Raw genomic sequence first — 27,069 nt, 5'->3', positions numbered from 1 at the left:
ATATTAATTTTTGCTCCAAAACATATTACTTTTTTACATGTATAGCTGCCTGGACACTATTTAAATCAACTTTTTTATTAACTGTAACTAGGGCTTATTTTTGAAGTGGGGCTTACATTTCGAGCATCCACAAAAATCCTGAAAAATCATGCTAGGGCTTATTTTCGGGGTAGGTCTTATTTTGGGGAAAACAGGGTAGCTATTCCTGAAAGGAAAAAGTCATTCTAAACTCTAGAAACAAGAGCCAAACTTCACAATGGCTCTAACTACTTCGCAGTGTTGCTGTGCTGTATTTAACTGATGGTTTAACCCTATGTTCTTATATGCCTTTTTTAAAAAAAAATCACTTTCTTTTTTCCCGCCCCAAAGAGTAAGCCTAAAATCAAATTTTATATGGAATGACTGCAAAGTAGACTAGCTAGGAAATGTTCAGTTTTTAATAAACAAATGGACCACTTACCTGCCAGATGGCTGTAATGCAACAAAAAATGCATCTAATGCTGCTTATAACAGTAGTGGCCAAACACCACATTACTGGTTTCCAAATGTTTTCCTGGTGTGGAATGTTCGTAAACCATCCTCTTGCACTGCTGCCAAACTCCAGGAACACTCTCCAGGACAGTTTTAGTCCTTAACTAAAAAAATATCCCCACATTATTAAGAATTATTATAGAGAAAATATTTCAGTGAATCTGTCCTAATGCAATGGCTCTCCCATTTCCACATAACATGTATGTTGTTTATTTTCATTCTTTGAGCATGGGATTTTATGGCCATAATTATCTCATTTTCTCATAGTACAAACAGTCCAATTTTTATTCATTGAGGTCAACATTTTTGTTGCATTCTTCCTCGTTTTTTTTCTTCCCTTTAAAGTTTGCTATTAACAACAAATACAACAGATTTATACTATCAAAATACCTGTTGGGTTAGAGATGTATTAATAAATTGTATTTTCAAATGAACATAGGTCAAAAGTGACAACCGTAAAATGGACAGCTAGAGGAAATGATGTTTTAACTCCGTTTCCATTTTCCATATCCTTTCAAAGAAATAGCTCTTCAACCGTGCAACTTCATCTTAAAAGATTTTTCTGCAAGAATTTTCACCAAAATTTGGAAGCCTTCAAGGAGTAACGTTCAATCATGCAGATTTTAGAAGCCAGGAATGCCTCATGGTCAGCTGGCTATGAAATCTTGCTTGCCAGCCAAAGCCTTGAGCCTGCAATCTTGCTGCTTTACATCTTTTTATTTAAGGCTTGACGGGTGGGGAGACTGCACCCAGGGATTTGTTAAGGAAGCCAGTAAGGCCCTGGACTATTTTCCTTCTTATATATCTCCTCTCCTGTTTCTCATGTGCTGCGAAGGGAGCTGTAGCACCTTCAGCCTCTCCTGTAGGCTTCACAAAATATACCCAGAGGCTTCAAGCGCTTCCCCTGTCCCCGCCACCTGTCGCCTGCAAAGCAAATTGCTGCCGAAAGCCTGGTAACAGGGAACGGTCAGGACCCGTGTGTTATATTCTGTATGTTTGGATTAGCCCACAATAGCTAAATAAACTGATTTAATGTCTAATGACATTTTCGAACAATAGCTAATGAAATTATCCAAAGTATGCAGGGAAAAAAGATGCACACAAATGCACCAGAGCGAGTCCCTAATACATCTACACAAGCAATGACCTAACAGTGAATTTCAGCAGTTTGGCCATTCAAATCAGAGGTCAAATGTAAAAGAGCTCAAGTTAAAAAGCCTACTGACTAGAAAAGACATTATTATCCCTCCCATTTGTATGCAACAATTGGGTTTTGTCCTATGTTTTAGCACAGAACCATGTTTTTGAAACAGAATCGTGCTGTGTTCAAATGAAACAAATAAAAGGCATGCTACTGAAGCGAATCGCAAGCTCTGAATACTTCAGGAAAACCTCTCTGCAGTAGCTGGGTTCACAGGCCTGAGGGACTTTTGCTAAAGCCACATGAGGATCCCGGGTCACATCGGCAGCAGCAGGAGCTGCGCTGGATCCAGACGCTCCTGCTCCTCTCCCAGCCCGTTCACCACCGACCCTCTGCGGAGGTTTCCCAAGTCCTGCAGTGACTGATCCAAAGAAAATAACATTCGTGCACCTGTCTCAGCAGCTCGAGTTCACCACAACGCCCCTTAGACGGGTGAGTGTTTGTGGTCCCTTTCGGAAACAGAGCTGCTGAAGCACAGACACCCGTGTCCCCGTGTCCTGTCCCGTTGGGCAGCGGCACATCCAGACACAGCAGGTTCCACCAGAACTCATTTGCCAACAGCCCCAAGGGGAAACTGGCTGAATTTCTCAAAGCAGAGACACCGGTTCTGAAGAATGAATATGTGATTAATGGGGTTGGCAGCACTGGTCCAATTGAGGTCGCCTTTTTAAAGTTTTCCATCAAAGTTCTTACAACTTGAAACATTGTAGCAGATTAAAAAAATGAAAGGGACTAAAAGTTGCGTTGAGATAAATGCCAGTTCTGAAGCAACTAATCTAAAATTTGCAAATTAAGTCTTGCTTACTTCAGCTGATTTGCACATTAAGTTTCTAATTTTTTAAAAGTAATTACCAAAGCATTTTCAGACATGTTATGACCAAATATGAACTTGCTGAATATTCGCACTAAGGTAAACCACAAACAGTCCTGAATGAATCCCATTAATATTACATCATCTATACTTAGAACAACAGTACTGAAAAGTAAGAAGAAATGTCAGTGGGGACCGGTCACATCCCCTGCGATGATCATGGAGATCTTTGCCCACACCACAGCCCGTTATCACGTACCACCAACTGGCTGTGTTCCTCTGAGGTACCGTCATTTCAGATAAAAGTATACTGAGGAATATTCTGATAATCCGTTTACATGAATAACTATCCTTTATAGACAATTTACACATGGGTATAAAGGGCCCAAATGTACACCCACTAATTCACTAATGTCATAGTGATGTTTCAACAAAACCACTTCAGCTCATAAAAATAACATTCTGACAACCACAGTCCTAAATAACTATTTTTACTTTAACCTTGTGATTTGTTTAATCCATCTGAATCACTAACTCTACCTAAGCCTAAGTTGCTGCACAGAGCACTTCTAAAAGATGAACTTTTGAAAGTTATTTGTATTGCTGAACAAAATTCAACAGAACTTTAGTTTTTGTCTTATTTAGCTCCTGTAAGTAGATAACAGTACCAGAATTGTCTATTAACTCGTGTCAGATGTAGCCACATGTCAGAAACATCAGCACCTCAAAAATGTGGTGACTTCATCTGAGCCACTACAAATTATTCCATGAAAAAAACCTGCACTGCTCAAATACAACTTTCATACTAACACAGTTACTTGTAATTATGAACTTCAGGGCTGTCCATTAACTTCATAGACCCATCAGCAATGAGAACGGTATTTGGGGGAGGATGGACAGGGAACTACCGTATTTAACTCAGCATATTAAGAAAGCCAATAGCAACAGCATCTAAAAATTAAATCTAAAAACATGAGGAGACCCCCAAGAGTTCTGTAATCCTGGCTGCTTAGTGGTGGTAAAGAAAAAGCGCATTAGGTTATGTATGTGTTTCACACTCATACCGGACTCCTATCTGGCTGAACTACTACCACATGCACAGAAAAAATACCTGGCTTGTGTTTAAAGGTGTATTAAGTACGGGCTCATTTTCCTGGCAGGTCAGGGAAGAGGCTCCACCTCCACTGAGGCTGGCACTGCTTTCTTTGCAATGAGGCATAGTTCGAAAACAAGTCACCAAAGTAAACCTCAAACACCCTTGCTCGCCGTTGCGCTCGGTCCCCTTGCAGCTGTGTGGCCAGGACTGAGCCTCGGCACAAAGCCCCGTGGGTCTGCCACGAGAAACACCTGGGCGAGTTCGACAAGGATGGATATTGTCCAAATTTGGACCTTTTTGGTCAAAGCACAACGGTCTCCTCTGCCCCACAACTACCCCAAGTTACTCCAGACCATCAGTGACCAGCGATAGTTACATAGCATAATTGTGTAGGGAATCATGTATCTATTTATTCAAACAAACCTCAGGGAAAGCGCGCTGGACAAACCCAACCAGGATAATGGGAAAACCGTTAGTTGAGGGCACTGCACACTGAAATAAGTGATGGACTGGCGGGGGCTGTAAGAGCAGTCGTCTCTATAAAACCAAGAGAGCCGCAGACTCAAAGGAGCCACATTATTACCTTCTGCTCTCCCCAGAGACGGAAGGAATACGATTCCATCTCCCAATCTCTGCATTCTTCTCCTTCAAAAAGCCTACACGCTGAAGTTTATGAGGCCTGAATTTCAAAAGGAAAGCACACTTCACCTTAAACTCTATGCTCAACTGTCACTGGTATTTTATCAAACGTAAATCAACACAGTTTGGGGGTTTTGCTTTGTGTTTCAAAATACAAACCATACATAAGAGCTTAGCCGAACAAGTGATAAGAATGAAATATTACAAACCATTAAAAAAAAAAAAAAGGCATAATCCTGGGCTGCCCCACATTATCTCCTCATAGAAATATTACTTCTGAGATTAAAGAAGTACTTGTTCATTTAACAATTTGACCACTCTCCAAAAATAAAGCATTTAAAGGAAAATATTAACGTGAGACCTACAAACAGAGCCACTATATTATAAAGATTGTAAATAGAGACTTGTGGTTTGTTTTGTTTGTTTGCTTTTAATATAAACAATAAAAGCTTAGCCAAAAGGAACAAAAAATAACAAAAAAAAGCTGAACTAGGCAAATACTTAGATCGCAAATACTGACAACCAAAAAGTTATCAGGTATTAACCTTAGAGTCTGTCTTAGAGTCCTACTGTGAACTATTAGCTTATAAGGTACTTTAACAATAAAAATAATGGCATAAAATAAGAAAATACCTGTGTATTACATACACTAAAGAAAACACACAGGCTACATACGCGCCTAACATGAATGACAAAATCTTCATTCATTTTAGGGGTCAACTCCTTTTCTGTTTCATAAGTCAAAGCACATATTACACTTTACTGCTTTGGGGAGGAAGGCAAACATAAATTAATTCTTCATTACAGTTTAAAAAGGCAAATTATTTAAAAGACTATTTGTAACCAAGCTAAGTAGACAGAATCATGATATTACACGCTTTTTATTCAAATGGAAAGAATTTACATTTACCTACCATCTCATTAAAGAGATTATATAGCAGTAGCATTTTCCTCACTTGTTTTTTCTTTGAATTAAAATGTTATTTTTGAATGCTTAAAATAATTCTGAGGTTTGCAGTGAAATATTTTTTAAAGCACACATTGGCTCTTTTTCAGGTCTAATGTTGGTTACTGTCTAAACTCTCCAGAGGCCAAGTGGATGTCACAGGCTTTTGCTAAGTAGCATTGTTTTTCCAAGGTGGGAAGGGATATGAGTCCCAACAAACACAGCTGTGATGAGTAGCTCTAAAGAAAATCAAATTTTACTAACATAATATTTTGGCAGTTTAGCTTATTTTGCTCCAGGTTTGTTATTCTGTTAACAAGCAAAGCTTTGCAGAATAGCTGCTACTACGGTAAAAATTCTTTTCTCGTACCAAAAAAGCTCTCCTGGTTCGATGCAGCCTCTATTTGTCTCTTGTTAACTACACCAAAGGTCAAACTGTTCTCGGGCTACAATAACACCCTTTCGGTTTGTCCAAAAAAGGCCCCTAACGCCCCGTTTCACAATGACAAACAGGCTCCGCAGAGCAGTCCCCATGGCAGGATCAGGCCCCTGGTTTTTGCAAGAGCCCCCGCGCCAGCACGAGCCCGCGGCTGCAGCTTAAAGGATTAAGTGTCCGTATGTGCAGGGGGGTCACACGGACACACGGAGCTGGGTGACACCGCCCAGGGCAGCGCGGCCGCCTTCTTGGGAGCTCTCCCGCTGTTTACTCCTGCTAGAAAAACTGGAATATTGGAGTTTCTGCTGAGCTCACCTTGCAAAGGGGCTGACTCGATGGGCAAAATGTTTCTGGCAGCCAGCATGGAGCGATGGGGCAGCGGCGACCAGGTGAGGTTTGCACAAGTTCACCTCATAGATTGCTCTGGGGTTTTCTAGGAGCCTAGAAACAATTTACGTTAATGCATATAAACCCCGGATCAGTGAAAATGGATAGTGTCATCGTTAGAAACCAGTGTTCAGTATTTAGATAACGGTTCATTAGGAAAATTGTCACTGTTTAGATTTGTCATGCTCCTACTTTTATCTGGTTGTCCAAAAGAAAGTTACAGTAGGCTTTTTCTTACGCATATCAATTTTCATGCTCTTGCACATTAGGCTGGATTTCTCATTTACTGTTTCTTTATGTACTGTGTATGTGCTTTTAAGTTTTTTATTAACGGCTCTGAATATATGAGATCTCAATCTGTATATTAAATCTAGAGTATAACAGTATAGCAGAAGAATTCATCAAATGTTAATCTAATTAGTCTTTAATAAAGCAAAAGTTCTCAATGAAAGTGAGATACTTACGAATCTTCTATTCATAGCATAATAATAACATACAGCAAGCCATACTGCAAAGCAGCTAAAAGACACAGCAGTAACTAATTAACTAATTAATCACAATTAAGCTGCATTTTCATTTATATTATAAAATAAGGTAAGCCGAAGGCAAACTTCAAAGCGGCAAAAATTTTCTAACTGCTTCCAGCAGACGCTTTGAATAAGCAGAATGACTGCTGTCCTTTTTAGCCTTCATAAGCATTTTTAACCATGCTAATCACCATGATATTTGCAAATCTGTTTTCTACTGCACTTAACAGAAGACCTACTTTCCTTTAGGGCTCTGTCAGCTCAACTTTATTTTATATAAATGCTAAAACAGCATAAAAAGGCAGCACCCTGTTCCTTGTGCCAGCGTCACATCCTTCACGTATTTGATTGGCCCCATCATTTAAGTCAAAGCAACATCCCACGGATTTCAACACAAGTTGGATCAATTCTGAAACGATGAAAAAAAGTTAACTAAATGTCTGGACAAAGTAATTCATGCGAAAGTCTATGTTTGTGACCTGCACATCAAAATGATTCATTTGAACTTCTGTGTGCAGGATCTAAGCATTAGATAAGAGTTTATCAGAATATTCTGCATATTTTCCACAAGAGCTACAACACATAAGGCTCATTTAAGTGAAGAAAGGCCAGTAGACTCCAGTGACCTCCCTACAAACTGGTCTACTCTTGGTATGCACCCTGTGTCTGTGTGGGCTATGTAAAAACAACCATTTATCAATCATCCCTAAGAAACTGGCTCTGTGACAAACTAATTACTCCTCATGCTTCCACCCATTAGCACAGAAGGAAGCAGATTATTAATTTATTTGATATATCAAGGCTCTTCAATATATACGGCTCCTGCAGTAACAAAATCTGCTATGGAAGTTGTGCTTTCATCCTGTGGTGTGCGAGATTTAGAAAAAAAAAATGTGTGTACCTATTGAGGACACTAAAGAATCTTTAAAAAAATCTCTTAAAGAAAAAAAAACAACACCACAGCAATTGCTGTACAGCATGACAATTGATACACTGAAATTAGTACACACTAGTATTTATTTCAGTGTCATTTATGTGGCTATAGTCCCAGCAACTTGTACAAATCCTAACCATAGTTTCCCAGAATACCATGGATAGGACAGAATGTGGGTAACAAGTGGCTACACACAAGGTGTAATTTCAGAGATGCTTTTGTAATGGAGACTTTAGGTTTAGAGCGCCCTGGTTTACAGACGCCCCAGATTCCTTTGCACATTACTTCTCCTAAAATGACTTTTGGAGTTTTTTTGCCTTTGGAAACATTTGCCCAGCCTCATACTGGGCTGGAAAAAATGACACCCATTAAGAATATCTAAGGAAGGATCCCGCTCACATACACGTGAAAGTATGGCCAAGGACTCAAATAAAATGGTCAAATGTGTAAACCTATCAAACACTTCACCAGCATTCTAGAACATACAGTACTAAAGGTCATAACTGGCTTTTTAAAGTTTGATGGAAGGGTCTTGCCATACATATAGGTGCAATGAGGAGCCTTACAAGAAATCAAGATTATTGGTAGAAAAAATTGATGAATAAGGGGTAAAAAACCCTGTCACTGATAAAGTGGAGTGGGGAGGGGCACATGACAAGCAGTAGATGGACAAATCGGAACCCGCTCATGTCAGTAAGATGCCTCTTTAATTAATTTCAGGACCCTCGTAAATGAAAATTCCTACTCCAAATCTTATAGTGTAATACCAGCCACCTTTAGATCAGCATTAATATTATACCAGCCCTCCTAGACTGTAAAATTAAAGTATTTTATTCAGACATAAATGGAATAAGATGTCAGCAGTAAATATGCAAGTTCATTCAAGAAGCAGCTAGAAAATGGTATTTCCTTCACCAAGCAATAGAAATTAAAAGCCACCAGAACATCAAGAACAAGATGTCTCAGATATGCTGACAATTATCAGAAAGATATCTGTTTATCTCCAACCAGTGTGACAAATTCTGAAGTCAGTTCAGCCTCAGTGCAACTCTGCTGAGGGCCCATTTGCCCTTTCGAATTCTAAACTCAATGCAGTTTTCTGCTCATTCTTATAAATGTTATCTGAGAATGAACTATGTCAATATTTTTGCATTTACTGGAAACCTGGTCCCTGCAGTTTGAGACTGTTTCACAAGAGTTTCCTGCACAGTCAGTGTGATTTCTTCTTGATAAGTAAGCAGCTTTCACCAACGTTTCCAATAGGAAATTGCATTATATTATAGTTTCCAGGAAAACCACCATCTGTGCCTCCTGTCAGTCTTTGCAACCGGCAGCTAAATATCTGTAGGGAATGTTTTCCTACTGCCGAATTTCAGTGTGTTCCCTGCCACACGTCCTGAGCGCGGGTGAAGCTACAAACAGCGGGTTGAGATAAGAGCGGCTGCTCCTGCCCTGCCAACTCATTCCAGGGTCATTCCAGCAGAGTCGGTGCCCGCTCCGCCCCTGGGAAAAATTCAGCCTGCAACATCTAAAATAGGGATAATTTGCATTGATTAAATTAATTAAAACATATAAACATTTAACGTATAAACATTTTTTCCCCTAAACCAGTCTTAACTGACTTGTTCTACAGTTTAAGTGTCTGTAGGATACTGGGGGGAAAATCCCCTGTAGTTAAATATTGATGATTATCAATATAAGAAAGATCCTTTAATACAATTGCCCAGCTAGTGTATTCAATTCCTTAAGTCAGAAAAAAATGAACTAAATATTTTCATTAAAAACAGTGGGACAAAGTGTATCTACTATGTAAATCTACTAAGTCCAGCTACTTGGAACATCATGATAGTGAGAATGCTTTCCGAAGGTGCGTGTAATCCTTGTTAGATCCATTGAGTAGAAGTATTTAACATGAAAAGAAACTGCAACTTACGTTCAGTTTTAAACTGAATTAAAATATTTGCTACATTTAATGGGCTTGTGTGATGTCCAAGAAACTGAAATTGCATGTTTTAATTAAGTCTTTTGGTTTCTGTAGTTCACCAGTTACAAGCACAGCAGAAACTCTGCCATGGGTTAAATTTTTTAAAATATATATTTATTTTTTCACTGAATCAGCCAAACTATCAATCATCTTGATAGTGAATTTTATTTAAGTTTGTTGCCACTTAGTTTTAAAGCAAGATAGCACCAAAATCAGCTTCCCAGTGCTCTGAAAACAGGGACGAGAACAGCAGCAAGTGCTACTTGGCTGTTTAACACTCTCAATGGCGCCTTCTACTCTGTCACTTCTTGTATTCCAATTAGTGAACTTTATAAAATCCAGAGCTCAAAGCATCTTATGGAGGCTATTGGCTAATACTACATTCATTCTAATTATTCCTGTTATTTAATACACCATAAGTTACTGGAAGTTAATAGGAATACTAGGAACATTACAGGGGGTTATGTTGCATATAACTCAGTTTTTGACAAAAAGTATTACCTAGTGGATATTTGTGCATCTCAACACCGTATCTCATTTCAGAAGCCCAGGCAGCAAAGGCTTACAGACAAACACAGGTAACCACTATGTAAATTCTTTCTGCCTGATGGAACACCCTATCTTTAGAACTGCACAAAAATAAGATATTTCACTTTCTGTAGCAACGAAGCCTTCACCCACAACACATCTATGCTGTATTAAAAGCCGCACTGTTCACTATGGTGAATCCTTTCTCGCTGCATGTAAATGTTAAAAAATAAAAGATACGTCAGGTTTTCCATATAGAGGCTCTTTTGGAATTCAGTGATAAAGCAAAGTCAGGAAGAGGTGGAGCAGGAGACCAGTCACACTCATCTGATACAGCGACACCGAGAGAAGTTAAGAAAACATGCTGGAGTTTATAGTTACCCCGCGTGGAGCCCCAGGGCAGCTGTTCCAGCAGCTGCAGAGGGCACAGCCACCCGCAGGGGCTCCATTGCAGAGACATAAACTGCGTGAAAAGGAGGATTTATCTGGAGTGGCAGATGTTCCTGGCAGATAGCATCTGTGTCTGAACACGGGACTCCTTCCACACAAATCTTTCGGGGCCTTCATGCTGAACTATCTGCTCTCCACAGAACTTAGTCTCCCCATTTCACAGGAATTCCATTTGCCTCTTCTACCCCACAGTACTTGGCTGTTACAGCCTTGCAGACCATTACCACACTGCCACTCTCTGACAGAACAGTCTCTTAAAAACACCCTTTGGCAGTTTTTATTACGGCTTCCAGAGTAATTGATCTATTTTGTCTTTCTTTATTGGAGTATATTATCTATTCTCTTAAGTTTTAAGCTGCTTAAAAATGGAAGGAGGGGAAAAAAGGAAAGCAAGCAAATACAGTTATCCATTTCTGATGGATACACACATTTTGAGCAATATATGAACTCCAAAACCAGAAGAAAGTTCCTCAGTTCTAACCTAATCTACAGAAGATGTGCACCTCGAAAAACAGTTGCCATAACCTAAAATCAAGTTTTCCTCTTTTTCTTCCAAACCAAAGGAGCATCCGAACTCACTTGTTGATGATTACTGATCAGTGACAGCAACTTGCAGAGACTTACTTCTGACATGGCCTTACATGAACTCAGATTCCCAAACAGATGAACAATCTAAATAGAAACAAAGTGTGTAGCTGACATTGTTAATAGTTTTGTATTATATGCAATTATATATTTATCATAATAATGACGTAAACAAAAGGTTAAAACAGAAAAAAAGCACATCTATTCAGCAGGTGGCCGGGGCAGTAAACAGATTATCACGGCACAAGTGGGATCGGAATGACCAGGTAGCTGCTGTGCAGATGATTTACCACAAACATGGTGCTCACAGAATGGAAGAACAAACAAGCGACAGCAGCTGCCAACATCTGTGGAACAATCACGGTCACCTAGCAAGCGAGAGAGAGGCCACAGGAAGGAGCTCAGTTTTGTAGTGCTCCTAAGACAACATATATTCAGAATTTCTGAAAAAGCAGAGAGTGAGCAGCCTCAAGGGATGACCAAAGCAACATTTGGAGACTAATTTCAGAAGCATGAATGTCTCTGTACTCATACCAGATTTGACGGAAATACGCCCTTACAGTTCTGGAGAATTCAATTTTTATTGTTGACTCAACATGTCTACAAACAACCTGAGATGTCTCACAGGAAAGTAACAGAGCAGTAAGGAGTGAAAGAGTTTCATACGTCGAAACTCTGTGATAAGTCTGATATGATGCCGTGTATGTGTTATACAAGCAAATGATGATGGGAGGTGCAGCATTAACTGTAATGGAGTCATCAGGAAGAGATAAAGAGGAAAATAAGGACCAGACAGATGTGAAAAACAAGTTTTTTCTAAAAACAAGGGGAAACGTACGTAAGCATTTATGTCTGGACAGAAGGAACACTTAAGGAATAATGGTGGAGCAAGGGGAGGCAATAAGCTATAAAGCTGGAAACGGGCTCGCAGCACTCAAGTTGTGCAGAATTCAGCAGGAGTAGGCGATAGTTGGGTGCTATGAGTCAAAGGCCTTTTTTTTAAAAAAATAATTATTGTTATGCTGCTAGTAAAGGAAGTTCATACTGCAAAGGGACTGGGTTTAGAAAATCAAAATGGAGTGTAATGACAAGGCTGAAATCAGCGGGAGCAGGAGACTGGGCACCTGCTCGTCCTACTGCAGAAACAAAACCCACCCTCTTCCAGCTGGCATCCTCTTGCTTTTTTATTTTTACTTTTTTAAACATCCAAGAGAGGGTTATATTCAATGCTACTTTATATCAATTATTCTTGTTATTTAGTCGTGGCATCTTTTGTATTATATCCCACTGAATTCACTACATTATAAATTGGAACTGATATAAATTATAAACATACCACCCGCCAAACTGGTCAACGATTGCACCACAAAGACATAAATGAAAGGGTTGGATGGGGCCTGTTTTCAGCACAGCACTCAGTATCAAGCAGGATTTTCTTCTCCACTAATCTTAAAAGCATTTTTTCTGAGCTGTATCATTGTATCATGAACAGCAGCAGCTCCGTAAGGAAAGTCTATACCGAAACCTACTTGCCTGCACTGCTGCATTTTTTTTCCCCTCACATCTAACCTGGGCAATCTAGTTTTACTTTTCTCTATAACCAGCCCACAACTCTTCTGTTAATCCCTATGGTATGTATATAAGCTAGTAAGCCTAAAAAAATGTCATGTTACCCAGACTGAGATGTAACAGCAGTGCGACACTTCATTCTCTCACATTTGAGAGTTCAGAGTGTTCCCCTTGAGATAGGACTAATTGCAGGTGGGCTATTTTTCCAGAAATACCATTCGCCCATTATTTAAAGTTTTAAGAATTAATCATTAAGCAATATTTTGCATGACAGTTTCAAAAAGCACCTTTCAAGCCCTGATGAGTAGCTGACAATCTACCAAGTCGTGGTTTACGCACGTATGCAACACTTCTGTGCCAAGCTTTGTAGTTTTCTTAAGTCTGGATCCAAAGCAAACCTGTGCCGGCCCTGCTCCGCGCAGACCCGGGGGTTTCAGTCTCCGTAGGAATTCAGAGATCCTCTGGGAACTCTAAAGACCTGATGAAGGTTGGAGTATTAGGCCTGTTTAGAGACTTAACCTCGTTGGCAATAGCTTTATTGGCTACGTATGGTTTAGAGTGATATTACAACTTAGGAAAACACGTATTTAGAGGTTAGATAATCTAGACAAGAGCTATTTCACATATAGATGATAACAGAGCAAGGCGACAAATAATTTATTTTTTAAACAAAAAAAAAATCTGCAGAACGAAAGACAGTGCTACAACTGGATAAAGGCTGGCAGGTTTTTTAAGTTAAATAAAATAAACAGAGCGTAGAACAGTCACGCTTGGAACTGTAAACCAGCCTGCTCTGCAATTTAGTGCTGCATTATGAACGAAAATGTCTGAAAAAACCTGACTGCAGCTATGGACCCTGTAATACAACTAAGTGGCACTTCAATTTTTCCTCGTTCATTTAATTTTATGTATATTTTTAAAAATAATCTTTCCCACTAAGCACTCTTAACTCTTAACTTTTTAAATAAGTTTTTAAGTACTCATGCAAATTTTTATTTAAATTAAAAAAAAGCCACCTTCAACTTTTATGACAGGTAAAGAAATTGGCATTCAGCCAAATATCAGAACTCTAAAAGTATTTCTACACTAACACCTTTCCTACTTTGCTGCTTCCCCAGTGAACTTATGACAATTAAGGTCCTTCTAAAGTTTTGAGGGGAGTTATCCATCGCACTTACACAATTCTGTCTGTGGAATATGCATCAAATCGGAATGTCGGCATTTTCTGCCATTTGGGAGTTGCAGTGGTTTTACAATATTCATAATGAGTTGTTAAATACAAACCAAGATGCACAGACCTTGCCTTAAAAAAAAAAAAATTGAACTGCAGTCAGAATAACTCAACATGAAATGAGTAACTATTTTCAGTGTTTCTCTGGCATTTATTCCATAAACACCTGCTTAATTTTTAATTAAGGGGTTCGTTTGCTATGGGATTTATTTGCTATGGAATAAAGCTTTAGAATCTTTAAATATACAACAAATTATTTCAAAACAGTAGGGCAGCTCTCAGATTTGCTTTATAATATCAGTTAAAAACATACTTAGAAGGTAATAACTTCAGTCCATTAGTCTGAGGAGTTTCCATATACACAACGGAACAGCCACAGTACAAAATTCAGTATGGAATAAATTATCGATCTACAGTTCAAAATCTCTTTCAATAAATGACCCATTTTAAAGGTGTCGAGAATATACATGCTCGCATCCGTTAATTGTGAGCAACATGCAAACGTTCTCCAGAACAGTCGTCAACTTTTGAATAAAGCAAACAGAATGGAATCCGTAATACCATCACAAAATGAGGCTCGCATTGTAATGCCTTTTTGTAACACCAAAACAAACTCCAAATTCAAAGTAAATGCTCAGAAATTCTTCCTCACTTGTATGACAAGCTAGCTCGCCTTCGCAAGCAGCACAAGCACCTGTGCACTTTGTAGTACAGCACATTTCTAAATACTGATCGTTTCAGATGCATGGTCTATAAAAATGAAACCTCAAAGCTATGCATTCCCATCCCAGGTTAAAAATAAAACCCACGCTCTTGAAGGAGAGCTGCTGATTGCACTTGCAGGGAATGGAACGGCCTCTCCAGTGTCCCTGGGGAACCCCAGCACAGATGACAATCCCATAACAAACCCGCTTGCTCCAGCAGCCCGCCTGTTTTATTTATACAGCCCCAAAATTACGTTCTTTGCAGGCAACCGCGAGGCTGATGCGGCCCCCGGTGAAAACGAGTTTGACGCCCCTGTTTTAAGCAGTAAATCTGAAACCCAGAGGCTGAGCCGAGCTGGCTCCGCAGCCTCTCGCTCCTAGAAACTGGCTGTAAACAGGGGAAGGGAGGGGCCTGCCAAGCCAGGCAGAAACTCGGGAGTAACTCCGGGAGGACAAACAAGTGCAGGGCAGGCAGGGCAGGCGGCGAGGAGCGGCCAGCACCATGTTTTCGAGGGGAACCAGGAGCGGGCGGTGGCAGCGGCCGCCTCCCGCCCGATCGCTGCTGCTCAGGCGGGCGCGGATCCGGCTGCGCGGGGCGCGGTAAAAACGGGGCCGGGAGGTGAGGGGCTGCCGAGCGAGGCTGGGGACGGCGGCTGGACACTCTGCCCTGCTGCCTTTGAAGCTCCGATTTTGAACGTGAGAAGTGTGAACGCAGACGGGAGCTGGGGGAGAGGGAAGGCTGAGTCAGCTCACGGTGATCAAGAGGACTGCGGAGTTCACTTATGCAACAGCCAACCCGGGACTGCAAAGCGGCTGCTGGCGGGACAAGGAGTTAGTGTCGATGGACCGAGTGGAACTGCTGCTCCCAAAGCGTCCTGAGGACCGACCCGGACACGGGCTGATGAAGACGAAACGGCCTTGAAAATGACAAAAGACACGGCTGGGTAGGAAATGCTGAGCTGGGCCTGGCAGCACAGCAAACAGGTTCTGTGGCTTCCTGGGTAAGTGACAAAAAGTGGCGGTTTCTGCATTTGCGGCAAAAATACTTCATCTGGTAGTTTAGAAATCACCAACAAAATTTCTTCAGAAACTGTTTTTATTTTGTTTTTTTTTTTTTTCTCACTTTGGAGGTATGTTTTGTAATTTCGTAAGATTGCTATTTAACACAATTGCCTACCATTTCTGTCATTAAAAATGTCTTTCTTAACTGCAATTAGGGAACGTGAAGAAAAAAGGAGTAATTACTAAAATCACATGAAACCAGACATCCCCCTGCCCTCTAAAATACAAAGGCTGTTAGCAAAGACTGTTGATCTTCTGAGACAACATACAGGCAGGGATTCTGTGGCTGATGTAATTCAGTCTGGAGTAATCAAAGCTACCTGCTTAAGGATAAACCTGTATAATGGAATTACATGATTGTATCCATGCCTGTGCTTAGTCACCCCTGCACTCACTGTGATGCATTTACTTGCAGTATCTAGTTCCAGTCTGCTGCTTTGGTTGAATCAAGTCACAACAGTTCAATGAGGTGGAATTTTGGTTGCCTTCACCTGTGCAAAACGGGTTTTGTTTTACCAAAAACAAACTAACAACAACTTTCTTAAAAACTTAAAACAACAGATGCTTCCGGAAAATCAATTGTTTTCAGTGCTCAAAAATAGTATGAGGATTGAAAGGCAACGTGAAGATATCATGCTTTCTACTCATATGCAATACTACAGCTGAAGAAAACAAACAAAAAGTTCTTTTCCACAAAGGTGAAAGCAAGGTTTGGAAACAACAGAACTACATCTTGTGCTACTGCCGCAGCAGTCACTTATCTGAGGAAATCCAGCATGTGACAGCGGAATAAAAATTTGTTTGCCCAGCTAAAATTACTGTATTTTTAGCGTGATATCTGGCCCAGGCTACGGTATTCAGAAAAAAATGCACACAAAACAACTGCAATGGGAAGTAAAAAATGGAAGTTGACATGATTCTGGAACAAATCCTGCCCTGTGGCTGAAGTGTCAAAGGATTACGGAGATGCACTAGGGAGATGCAACCACATATCTTCGTATGTTTACAAAACCCATACTGTATAATTTAGACATGGTTCATGGAGTATAGCATGTTGTCTAGTAAGATTCATTTTAATTGCACAATGTTTATTGTGGATTTGATTAAATCTTGCTCTCTGGAAAGAATGCAGGTACGTGTACTTACACTTTCCTATACGTGCCAAAAGGGAAGCACGTAAACCCGCGCTGAGTATCTGACAGCATCAGGGTACGCGTGACATGGGAAATCACCTGCTGCGTAAGTTCTGCACTGTCCCACGAGTGGGCTGGCAGGAACAATAACCAGGATTTTAAGGCTGTGGATGTTTTCACTTGTACTTTAGAGATTATTTCTTATTTCTGCATTTTGGAAAGAGACACTTCATGGTTGCTTTGAAGTTCACTGATGGCAGTTAAAATGTTATCTCTTTACTGACAATAAAACAAAGATAGCTGGACAATGGCTACTGATACTAGCATACTTTTTTAAAAGAGTGCAAGCTATTTTGAGAGGAAATGATAGCTAATTCTTGCCTTTTTGGAAAGTCAGGCTGCCCTGATATTAGGTTCCCTGGACTACAGAGGTCCATTGTTTTTTCAGAGCTAAATGGTTATAGGTTTGAAGTCTGAATACAAACTGGCCTATTAAGAAAAAAACCCCACCAACAACCAAAACACACACACAACACAAAACCCAAGAAAGATTCACCTCCTTTCCCAGTTTCCTCTAGTCTTCCTCAATTTTGTTGGTGATCCAGTACACATCCACCATACTGCCTTGGATGTGCCTCCTTAGAAACTGTCTTTTCAAAATAAATCTTATTTCACCTCTGAGAGAACTCTACTTTCCATCTTATTGCTAAAATTTGTGTTTCAGCTTACATCCTCCCATTCTTCAACTGCCCTTACGTATTATTAGCTATATAAAAGGTACTTTTAAAGAATTTTTAAAAACTAATTTCATGTATAGTGCATTGGTACTTATTTTTAAGATACACAGTTTATGATGTACTTCTGTTGAGTGTCCTGTATCTACTCATTAGCCACTAATTTCATTTAAATTAAAACTTCAGAACATTTATGGTCTCATGAAATTTTGAGTCACAGATGATTTTCTGCTAGACTAACAAAACCAAAAGGCATTTCAGTCGCTGACCTTAAATTGATCAGTTACGTGAAGTGTATAATCTGTCTTTTAAAATGTTTTCTTCATACTACATTGCATTTCACTTACAATATAATATTTCAAAAATACTTCCACTATTTCTCTCTCTACAGAAAAGCTGGTAACCAGCTGAGAAGGCACAAAAGCTAAAATCAACTATGTGGAGCTGTGAAACCTTAAACAACAGTACCGAGAACAGCGAGGACCAGCATCTCTGCCATGACTTCCACCTTGTGCTTTCCATCTTTTCCCTACTCTACCTCATTATATGTTTCCCGATTGGCCTGTGTTACAATGGCCTGCTGGTCCTAGTTAATCTCTACAACAAAGCTACTATGACTATGCCAGATGTTTATTTTGTCAACATAGCCATTGCTGGTCTCATCATCAACACTCTGGCACCAATGTACCTTCTGGGTCTTGCCAATACAAAATGGGCCATCTGGAATTCTAACAATGAAGTTTATATCACCTTACTTATTTTATTCAACGTCTCGTCTTTAGTTACCATGTACTCGACTACCTTACTCAGTCTGGACTACTACATTGAACGTGCTCTGCCTAGAACTTACATGTCAAGTGTGTACAACACCAAACATGTTTGTGGATTCATATGGGGTGGTGCCATGCTGACAAGTTTTTCATCTCTCCTCTTCTACGTCTGCAATCACGTATCCACGAAAATAATTGAATGTTCCAAGATGCAGAACAAAGAAGCAGCAGATGCCATTATGGTCTTTATCGGGTACGTGGTACCTGCTATCGCTGTACTGTACGCACTTATATTAATCTTGCGAATACGCAAAGAGGCGACACCACTGGATCAAGACACTGGACGATTAGATCCATCGGTGCACAGGCTTTTGATTGCCACAGTCTGTACACAGTTCACGTTATGGACACCCTATTACGTTATTCTCTTGGTAAGCACATTTACTAATACACAAGGAAGAACTGCAGATGAAAATTACAGTCGGGTATTACATTTTACCAAGATTTTGTCAAAATTCTTGGCTTTCTCAAGCAGCTTTGTGATGCCTCTGCTCTACAGATACATTAACAAAAACTTTCCCAACAAATTACGGCGTTTGCTTAAAAAGATGCACTGTGGGAATCAAGGGTGTTCTCACGAGCGCACAGTGGTACAGCAAGTGATGACGTAGGTGTGGAACCCCTGGTGCTCTGTTACCGCAGCACTCGCTGTTCCAGTGCTGGGCTCAGAGTCTTTAACATGAGAGGCCCAACCAAGAGGCTAAAAAGGAGCTTTCATTACAGTCAAATGAAAAATAGCTAATTGTTTGCTGAAATCTTGTGAGACTCTGGCCTACGTGCTGTGATACCTGTGACATCTAATACTTTCAGTGCACTGAACTGGTTACAAAGCATAAACTCTGGCTTCATCGTGCTCCTGCCTGGAGAACTCACCAGGCCGTTTATTGAAGTCTTGACTGAAGACACAGCACCTTGTATCTTGTACAGAAAGAGCTATTACCTTACTTTCTGTACAAAAGAAGTAACATGGCTGTCCTTGATGAAGTAAATAGGATTTTTCAATGAAGACTATATAGATGATCTTTAGTAAAGATCATATTACCCAGTTACTCATGTCCAAATAGTTAAATGTTAATTATAAATTATTTAATTTCTTTCTCCATCACTGAATCCCCTCTAAAAGAAGCCTAACTGACCGTTCTCAGAAATAATTTTCTCACACAAACTAACCTAAGTTTTAACATTTATGGTAAATTGATTTTTTTTCCTAGATGTAACAATTAACAAAAATGTGTTTTATTTTTCCAGTGCTTTGTTTGCATCCTAAAACATTTCAAGAATTCAGAAATATTTATTAACTAACTCTAAGGGAACTGAGAGATGTTTGTTCTGCGTATTAAAATGAAGGACACAGTGGTTTACACAGTTAAAATTTAACTAGTAAAGAATGTCTGGTTAAGTGTTATGGTCCGCATATGTTCATGTAATGAGTAATTACCTTAAAAATAAATATGTTTATTATTAACATTTTGTATTTTCCAGGGATATGTTTGCAACAAATAAATTGAAATCTCTTTAATCTAGGGCATCAGTGGAGGTTTGGAAACCATACAAAATCCTTAAATACATACAACATATTTTTAAATGGGAGTAATGTATAGAAATCTCAGTCAGCATCAGCTTTTTGCTGACCTCTCAGAAACTGAGCGCCTCCCAGTGTGATTCTTGAATACACAATAAAAGTGGAGTTTCTGTATTTCACAGTGGGGATGAAGAAATCCAATCCAGATTGCCAAATTTTAGTGAGTATACGAAATACATAAGGAACACAAACATGCTGCAGGAAGCAAATTAACAGCTACCCACAACAGCAAACTACAAAACGTTGGCCCCAGAACTACCTGTTCCTATGCTGATGTTACATTACTAATGACAGAGGGGGGTAGAAGTTAAACAGATTCTCCCATTGATTTTGCAGCAGCGAGACATCTGTCACTCGCCCTGCAACACAGCACAATCGTTCTTTTGCTTCATCTGTCACAACACAACTCAAATTCCACATCACTGTATTAAAAAAATGTGGCTTTTCAAGCCTCTGGTATTGAAAAAACATGGGGCAAAACCAGACTTGGAGTTTTTTAATCACTTATAGCACAATCTGATCTGATAATTGGTTGTAATTTGTCAGCATACAGACTTGCTGAAGTTCTAAGTGGGAAGCAGGTGAGGAACAGTGTTCAGATCTTTTCCCTTCTCCAACGTTATTCATTTGTTCCCACGGCCATCTTTGCTTCTTCATATAAAAGCACCTCTAAGTTATCAACATCCTGGTGGAAAGACTCTCAATCTTTACTTTTTTTAATAGCTTTCCATATTTTATTGATTTTTTAAAAAAACCTTAAACCCTATGCAGTAAATCATCTATTTCTGTGGTGTGTTCTCCACACAAAAACTTTCCAGCACATCAATTTACTTCATAATTTTAGCTTGTTGATCAAAACCATGTTAAGGAATGAAGCCTTTATCTTTGCATCTGATTCACACACTACAGTGCCTCTATCCTGATGTGACACGGGCCGCTTTGGTAAACCATTGGGTTGGTTGGTTGGGGTTTTTTCCCCTTACCTTAAGAGGTTTTCTATTAATTTCTACACATCTTGAGCGTTCAAGCTCACTTCACGCAGAAGTACATAGGAAAGAAATCTTACAACTACCAAGCAAACAATTACAGAATAGTTTGGGTTGGAAGGCTTCTTTCTTCCCATCTGAGGAAAATTAGGTTTCTTAATGCCCCACATTAAGTCTCCCGTATAAAAAAATCTGTTAAATAAATTGTTCCAGTATGCACGAAAAATTCCAGCAGGGAGGAACGGGCTTATCTGGTGAGAATAGAGGTTTCCAGAACTGGGCCGCTGCCAGGATGGTGTGGCTGGCCAGGCAGCATTAAGTGCAATTTTAACTTCCATGTGGCTTCTTTACCTCCATTTTCCCCTTCCTGTCTGTCTCCAACAGGACTCTCACATTTACTGTTCCTTTCTCTCCATGTTAAATTCCCGGTTTCAGATCACGGCCCTTTTTTAATTTATCTTTTTCTCTCATCTTTTTCACTTCTCTATGCTATTTAATTTTCATTTTGCTCCTCTGTTTCCATCCATGCTTGGTCTTGTACGTTTGGTACCGTTCATATTTACTTCATTAGACTGACTCCTTTAAGATGACCCAAATCTTATTCAATGATTTGACATTACAAATAGATTTCCGTAGGAAAATGGAAACTGCTATTTAAGAGATGGCGAAAGAACAAGTTTTTACGTGATTTACCCTTGAAACCTCAACTTATTTTTTCTCTAATCTTTATTGCAGTGGAGCTAAGTATTTTTGCGTGTATCCTTGATAATATACTAAATGTGATGGCAATCATATAAACAAACAACTTTCATAATTTAACAAACAAAACTGTTATCCACTCAACTTTTTTAAAGAGTAAATCTGATAAATCAGTTGCCTCAAGGAAACTGTGCCATGGAGCTGCCTGGCTGCTATTCTCTTAAGGAAATTCTGAACTTAATTTCAGCACCTTCACATGGTATCTCTTAAAAAGCAGTATCCCAAAAAGCAAGAGCCTTGCAATGTTTATATGAAAAACAGTAGACGAACAAGTGCAGTAAAATACTTCTGGAACTAAATGGTATCATAAATACGGAAGAACTTTTATGGACAAATCTTTAATGTAAGAAGTTCTCAAGAATGGGGCCTTTCCATTTCACATACCTGAAAGGTTTCTGATGACTGTAAATAGGGGCTTATCTATTTCACATTTAAATAAATATTAATAATGTATATATGCAAAATAAAAATCAGCCTGCTGATGTAAAAATAATCTGCAAATAATTTATTAAATTATTTCTGAAAATGTATCATTTAAATGTAAACCTCTGAACAGCAAGGTGTACTGTATGTTTCTATATGTATATACTGTATACTAGGAAGTAAGCAGTAGTTAAGTGCCATTATTAACAGTGTTATTTTCTCACAAAATTAAATTTAATATTTGAGTTGATCTATGGTTTATAGTCCTCTTGCTGAACCGCCAATTAAGTCAAATCAATGAACTCACAAAAGCGTTCCTCTCTGCTTCTGCTTAAATTACTAACATAGCAAACTCGAGACAGGTCCTTGTTGACTAACCTAGTAGGGGTCCTAGTTTTAAAAGTTTTTATTTGAGAATCAAATTGAGGTGGTCTCTGAAGACATAATTTCAATTAATATGATCAGCCCCTAGAAAATTTCTGGTTCTATTAAAATGAACAGATGTGGCCTTCAATATGTCAAAATACTATAGAAATGGACTTTCTGCAAAGCTTCACAAAGGAACTATTGACTTATCATAAATTCTCAATAAAAAGTGTTGAAGTGCATCTGGTCAGTAAGATGTGTGATTTTTTTTTTTTTTTGCCTTCTTGATAAAAACTTACTGTAGACAAGGTTAAGCCCATGTTGCTTCACTGAACCAAAGTATAAAAAATTGCATGACTTGGATGGCAAATCAGACATGTTAAGTTATCAGATTTTTCCAGGCCATAATTTTGACATCATTAAAATCTCATTATTCAGCAGTGCGAAGTTGGCTGGAAATGAAACAAAAAGGCACAACCCTCCCCCACTTCTTTTCAGCGTAAAGAATCCTGCAACTGATAGGACCAAGTGCCATCGCAGCACAGAATTCCAAGGCTGGTGATTAATGCACATCAGCGTGTCCTTGTCACTTCCTCTCCTTTGTGCTGCCACAAAGGAGATCTCGGAAATCAGCTCCCTGCAGAAATGCTCTTGGTTCCCAGAACAACATGATATAACAACTCATACCTTCGGCATCCCAAAGAAAATTCAGCTTTAAGAATATAACGTACCTCATAATGCATTTATTGCAGTAACCACTGCATATAAGCAAAAGACCACTCATCATGGATCACTTAGTTGACCTCACTCATATGAAAATATTTTCATGGCTATGCTTTCAAAATTATTAATTTGTTCCCTTTAAATTATCTGTAAAGTATAGGAAGACAGCAAACAAAAGCAAACTCTATTTAAAATGGTATTGGTGGAATTCCTTAAAGAAAAAAAAACAAACAACTTAGTCCAGACAGTTCAGCGTGTCAAGTCTCAATGAGAAATAAATGAAAATGGCAACTGTGAAAACGGAAGTTGTGATATTAAATCGTTTAGTCAAAGCCTGTATCTGACAAGATGCCCTTACTTCCATACAATGGAAGTATTTTCTGTTACTCTAACTGGAGAGCCGGCATCTCTAAACAGAGCAGCGGATTTCTGATGCTTCATTCTTCAGAGTTTGAAGATATAACCGTTATACATAAAAAGTGTGTTTCTCATCTGGGTTAGTAAATCTCCTTTTATACAACATGGACTTGAAGGATCTTAAACAAGAACAGACCTAGTTAATAAGCAGCAAGTTAGAAAGCCTGCAGGTTTGCAACGGGTGAACTTCTACAAGACTTGACCGGGTACCACCAAGTCAAGAGGTTTACACCAGTACAAACCAGGCCAACACGGCATCAGAATCTGCCCTTTTCTATCAATAGAAAGTGATTTCACTGAAGACAACCACATTTTGGAGCAGTTGCAGAAAATACGCATTTAACTACCATATAATAAGAAAACAGGCCTCAAGGTTGCCAAAAAAACCGACACCTCTACCAGAAAATGCAAAGTGAAGAACTTTTTTTTTTTTTAACTGAGATTCAATGAAATTGTTTTTGTGCTATGGATAAGTACATAGCTAAAACCGCACTTCTGATTGCTTATTAAAAATGAAAGCAGCGCAGTGCTTAGGCTGGAGCCCTCCCGTGGGCAGCGCAGGCCGGGGCCCAGCAAACCCCAGCAGGCCCGGCCTAGTGCTGCCCCGGGCTCTGCCCTGAGCTCAGGCTTTGCCAGGTCCCGACTTCTGCTGAAGTTTCTGCAGCTGTAACGTGCTCAATGCACTGATGAATCTGAAACATATGCTCTGATTAATTTTTGCAGCATCTTAGTAAGCGAAACCTTGTGCATTTCTTAACTATTGCATGCAATACTTTCTCCACGCGAAAGCAATCTCAACACACGAACCCAGCTGCGCCGACTGCCATGGCAACAAATTTGAAGTGTGAAACGTTTCCTCTGTTTTATTTCCTTTAACTTTCCATGACATATCAAAACACTTTGCTGCATACATGCTTTTCCCATCAGGAGAGGATTTATTATCTACTTTGTCATTCCACTTTCTTCCCATTAAGTCCTTTCCTTACTTTGGAAGTCCATGGGATTTCCTTATATTCCTTCTTTCTAAAGCACTGACACATACTTACATCCACAAGAACGGTCAAAATTATTCACAGTCTACAGCAGGTAGAATTCCCATATTATTACAAATCATGACAGAAGAAGATTTTTACAACACCCAATACTTATCAGAATATTTATGAATATACAGATATATTAACAAAAATAATCGTGCCAAAAAAGTTCTTTAAAACAAAATTTATAACCTGAAAGAGAATCCATTTTATCTAGTTTAATAGTACTGGATGACGAAATACATGAAAAGATAAATAAACAACAGCATAAATACTCTCAAGTCAGAGACCCTCAAAGAGAACTAATAAAAAAAAGAAAGATAAATAGATTTACAGTTAGAGACATCTTGCAGGAACTGTATCTGCAAGTATATTGCCCAACAGTAGGAATAATTCTGCTGTAAAAATGCAGAGAAATTGCTCAACTCTGGATAAAGTCAGCCTTCAAAACCACAGAATTAGTCTCCTAAATTAAAGTGTTTTTATCACAAATCTCATCGATAATGATGGGAAGTTGTTCTGCTCATCACTTGTGTGTTGGCCTATGTATTACCAATTACAAAATGAATTGAAAAAGCCTAATTTTAGCAACGACATTTGCAAATTTAATCTAAAATTTATCTTGAAACTGGTAGAATTTCCACAACCGTTTCTTAACTCATCGCTAAAAGATCATTTTGAAATTAATTTGGGTATTAAGCTACCAAAGCTGTTTTAGAAACTCCATCTGGTGGTCACTAGCGGAATACTCTTGCAGTTCCCAAAAGCAGTAAGATCAGTAAAACTAATTAGAGGATATAAGTTAATCATTAGGGAAAAAAAAAAATATCTGTCCCAGTTTCTTGTTGAACACAGATTTGTACTCGCTGGTCCCGTCTGCAAGCAGCGAGGCGATTGCTGCAAGTATTTGTAAGAAGAAACAAAATTTACCGTAACTTCTACAACAAACTGCTGCTGTGAGGCAGGTAAGAGAAAATTCTGTTGCAAGAAACAAACCTCAGCAATGGTTAATTTTGGTTTTGAACCTAACAGAAGGATATTTAACCAGGCTATTAGGTCTGATTATTCACAAGAAAGAAATATTAATTAAAAAGCGTATGTTTCTTGTATTGTTTTATGAAACATCTGGCACAAGTCATTGTGGTTGACAAGATGCTCGAAGATCAAAGGAAAAGCCATTCTCATTCAGCTCCAGAGCACTGTAATTTTTTCTAATTAAGTTATGGTTTCACTAGTGCACAATGAAATAGATTTTATACTTAATTAATACAGAAGTTTCTGAAATTTTTCAGGTGAGCCTATTTGCAATTAAATAATAACTCTAGCACCTGCAGTGGTGCACAGAGACCAGCTCTTCTATAAAACTTCCCATTAGAAAAAAGCTTCTTTCCACCCTTTAATAGAGTATTATTTGGAAATACGGACAATTTTTGAGCTCTCGTAGCTGAGTTACACAGATGATCTACCCCTGAGGAATTTATTTTGTGATTGATAGAAACATTACTGTATAATAATAATAAAATACTGTTTATAAAACAACTTGCATTACAAACGATGCCCAAATAAGCCAATATAAAATCACTAATAGTGAATCATGGGCAAGCAGCCCTGAGGTGTGAAGGCAGCAATCACACAGCACGGCTGTTCGAGAATAAAAGGAAGAAACGTTGATTTACAACCAGCCTCTGAGGCATAGGTAATTATTAATGCCAATGCTTATGTATACACTTCTCCAACTTGTGTTTTTTTAACCCTGTCCAAGCAGAGAGCTCCAAGGAAAGACAGTAAGACTATCACATTTTACCAATTCACATAGCTCCAGGTACCTTAAATCAGCAGAAGCATCTGAATGCCATTTAAAACCAAACCAAACTACATTAAAAAAAACCCTACCAAACCAAACATGCAGGGAATATAAAACAATAAAGACCTGAAAGCTTTTTATTCTAAAATTCATCCATAAACAAAATTCTTTTAACGTTTTTCAAGCTAGTAAGTCTTGGGTTTGTGTACAACTTCCCTGCTTTTTTTTCTCCCTCTTCCTTTTTTATGTCAAAGGCCTAATGTTCCATGATCTTTTAATCAAGGAAACAAATTTGCTTGCTGACAAGTAAAAAATGATTAAACACATGTAAAACTAAAAGCGAGGCCTTTCACAAGAACAATTTTACAGAGTAACTGGCAACTGAGCATCGATATAACAAAAGTCTCAGAGTTTATGCTCTTCTCAAAAATTAAGGTTTTTTCCCCCAGGAATCTTGAGTTATTGCATTAATACAAGTAGCCTTAAGGTGCTAAAATGCCACCAAGAAAAGCTTCCAATATGTAAGCTCAGCCATTGAATAGAATCCAGGCAATCTCTGACTAACTCTGTGGCTAATATCCCACATGTAAGGTTTGCTTTTGGGTTTGTTGTTATTTGTTACGTAATACCACTAGAAGAAAAAATAAGATGAAAATA

The 27,069-nt window shown here is 38.9% G+C and overlaps 2 protein-coding genes across 6 annotated transcripts in view; one reads left to right on the top strand and one right to left on the bottom strand.

Annotated features, from left to right (window-relative positions):
- The window catches only part of GPR146 (G protein-coupled receptor 146), a 52,936-nt gene extending 30,309 nt beyond the window's left edge, over nucleotides 1-22,627 (top strand). Inside the window, exons 1-2 of one of the 3 annotated variants that reach the window (XM_065644897.1) lie at nucleotides 5,872-6,049; nucleotides 17,880-22,627. In XM_065644897.1, coding sequence (XP_065500969.1) covers nucleotides 17,925-18,929 — 1,005 coding nt within the window. In that variant the 5' untranslated portion in view covers nucleotides 5,872-6,049; nucleotides 17,880-17,924 and the 3' untranslated portion in view covers nucleotides 18,930-22,627. Of the gene's footprint in view, nucleotides 1-5,871; nucleotides 6,050-14,865; nucleotides 15,561-17,879 lie in introns of those variants that run through there. The other 2 variants (XM_065644896.1, XM_065644895.1) reach the window with 2 other exon arrangements.
- C14H7orf50 (chromosome 14 C7orf50 homolog) overlaps nucleotides 1-27,069 on the bottom strand; it is a 126,713-nt gene that overhangs the window by 60,886 nt on the left and 38,758 nt on the right. The window lies entirely within an intron of this gene.

Source organism: Caloenas nicobarica, chromosome 14, assembly GCF_036013445.1.
Source record: "Caloenas nicobarica isolate bCalNic1 chromosome 14, bCalNic1.hap1, whole genome shotgun sequence".
Classification (NCBI taxonomy): domain Eukaryota; kingdom Metazoa; phylum Chordata; class Aves; order Columbiformes; family Columbidae; genus Caloenas; species Caloenas nicobarica.
This window is presented reverse-complemented; position numbering and strand designations above follow the sequence as displayed.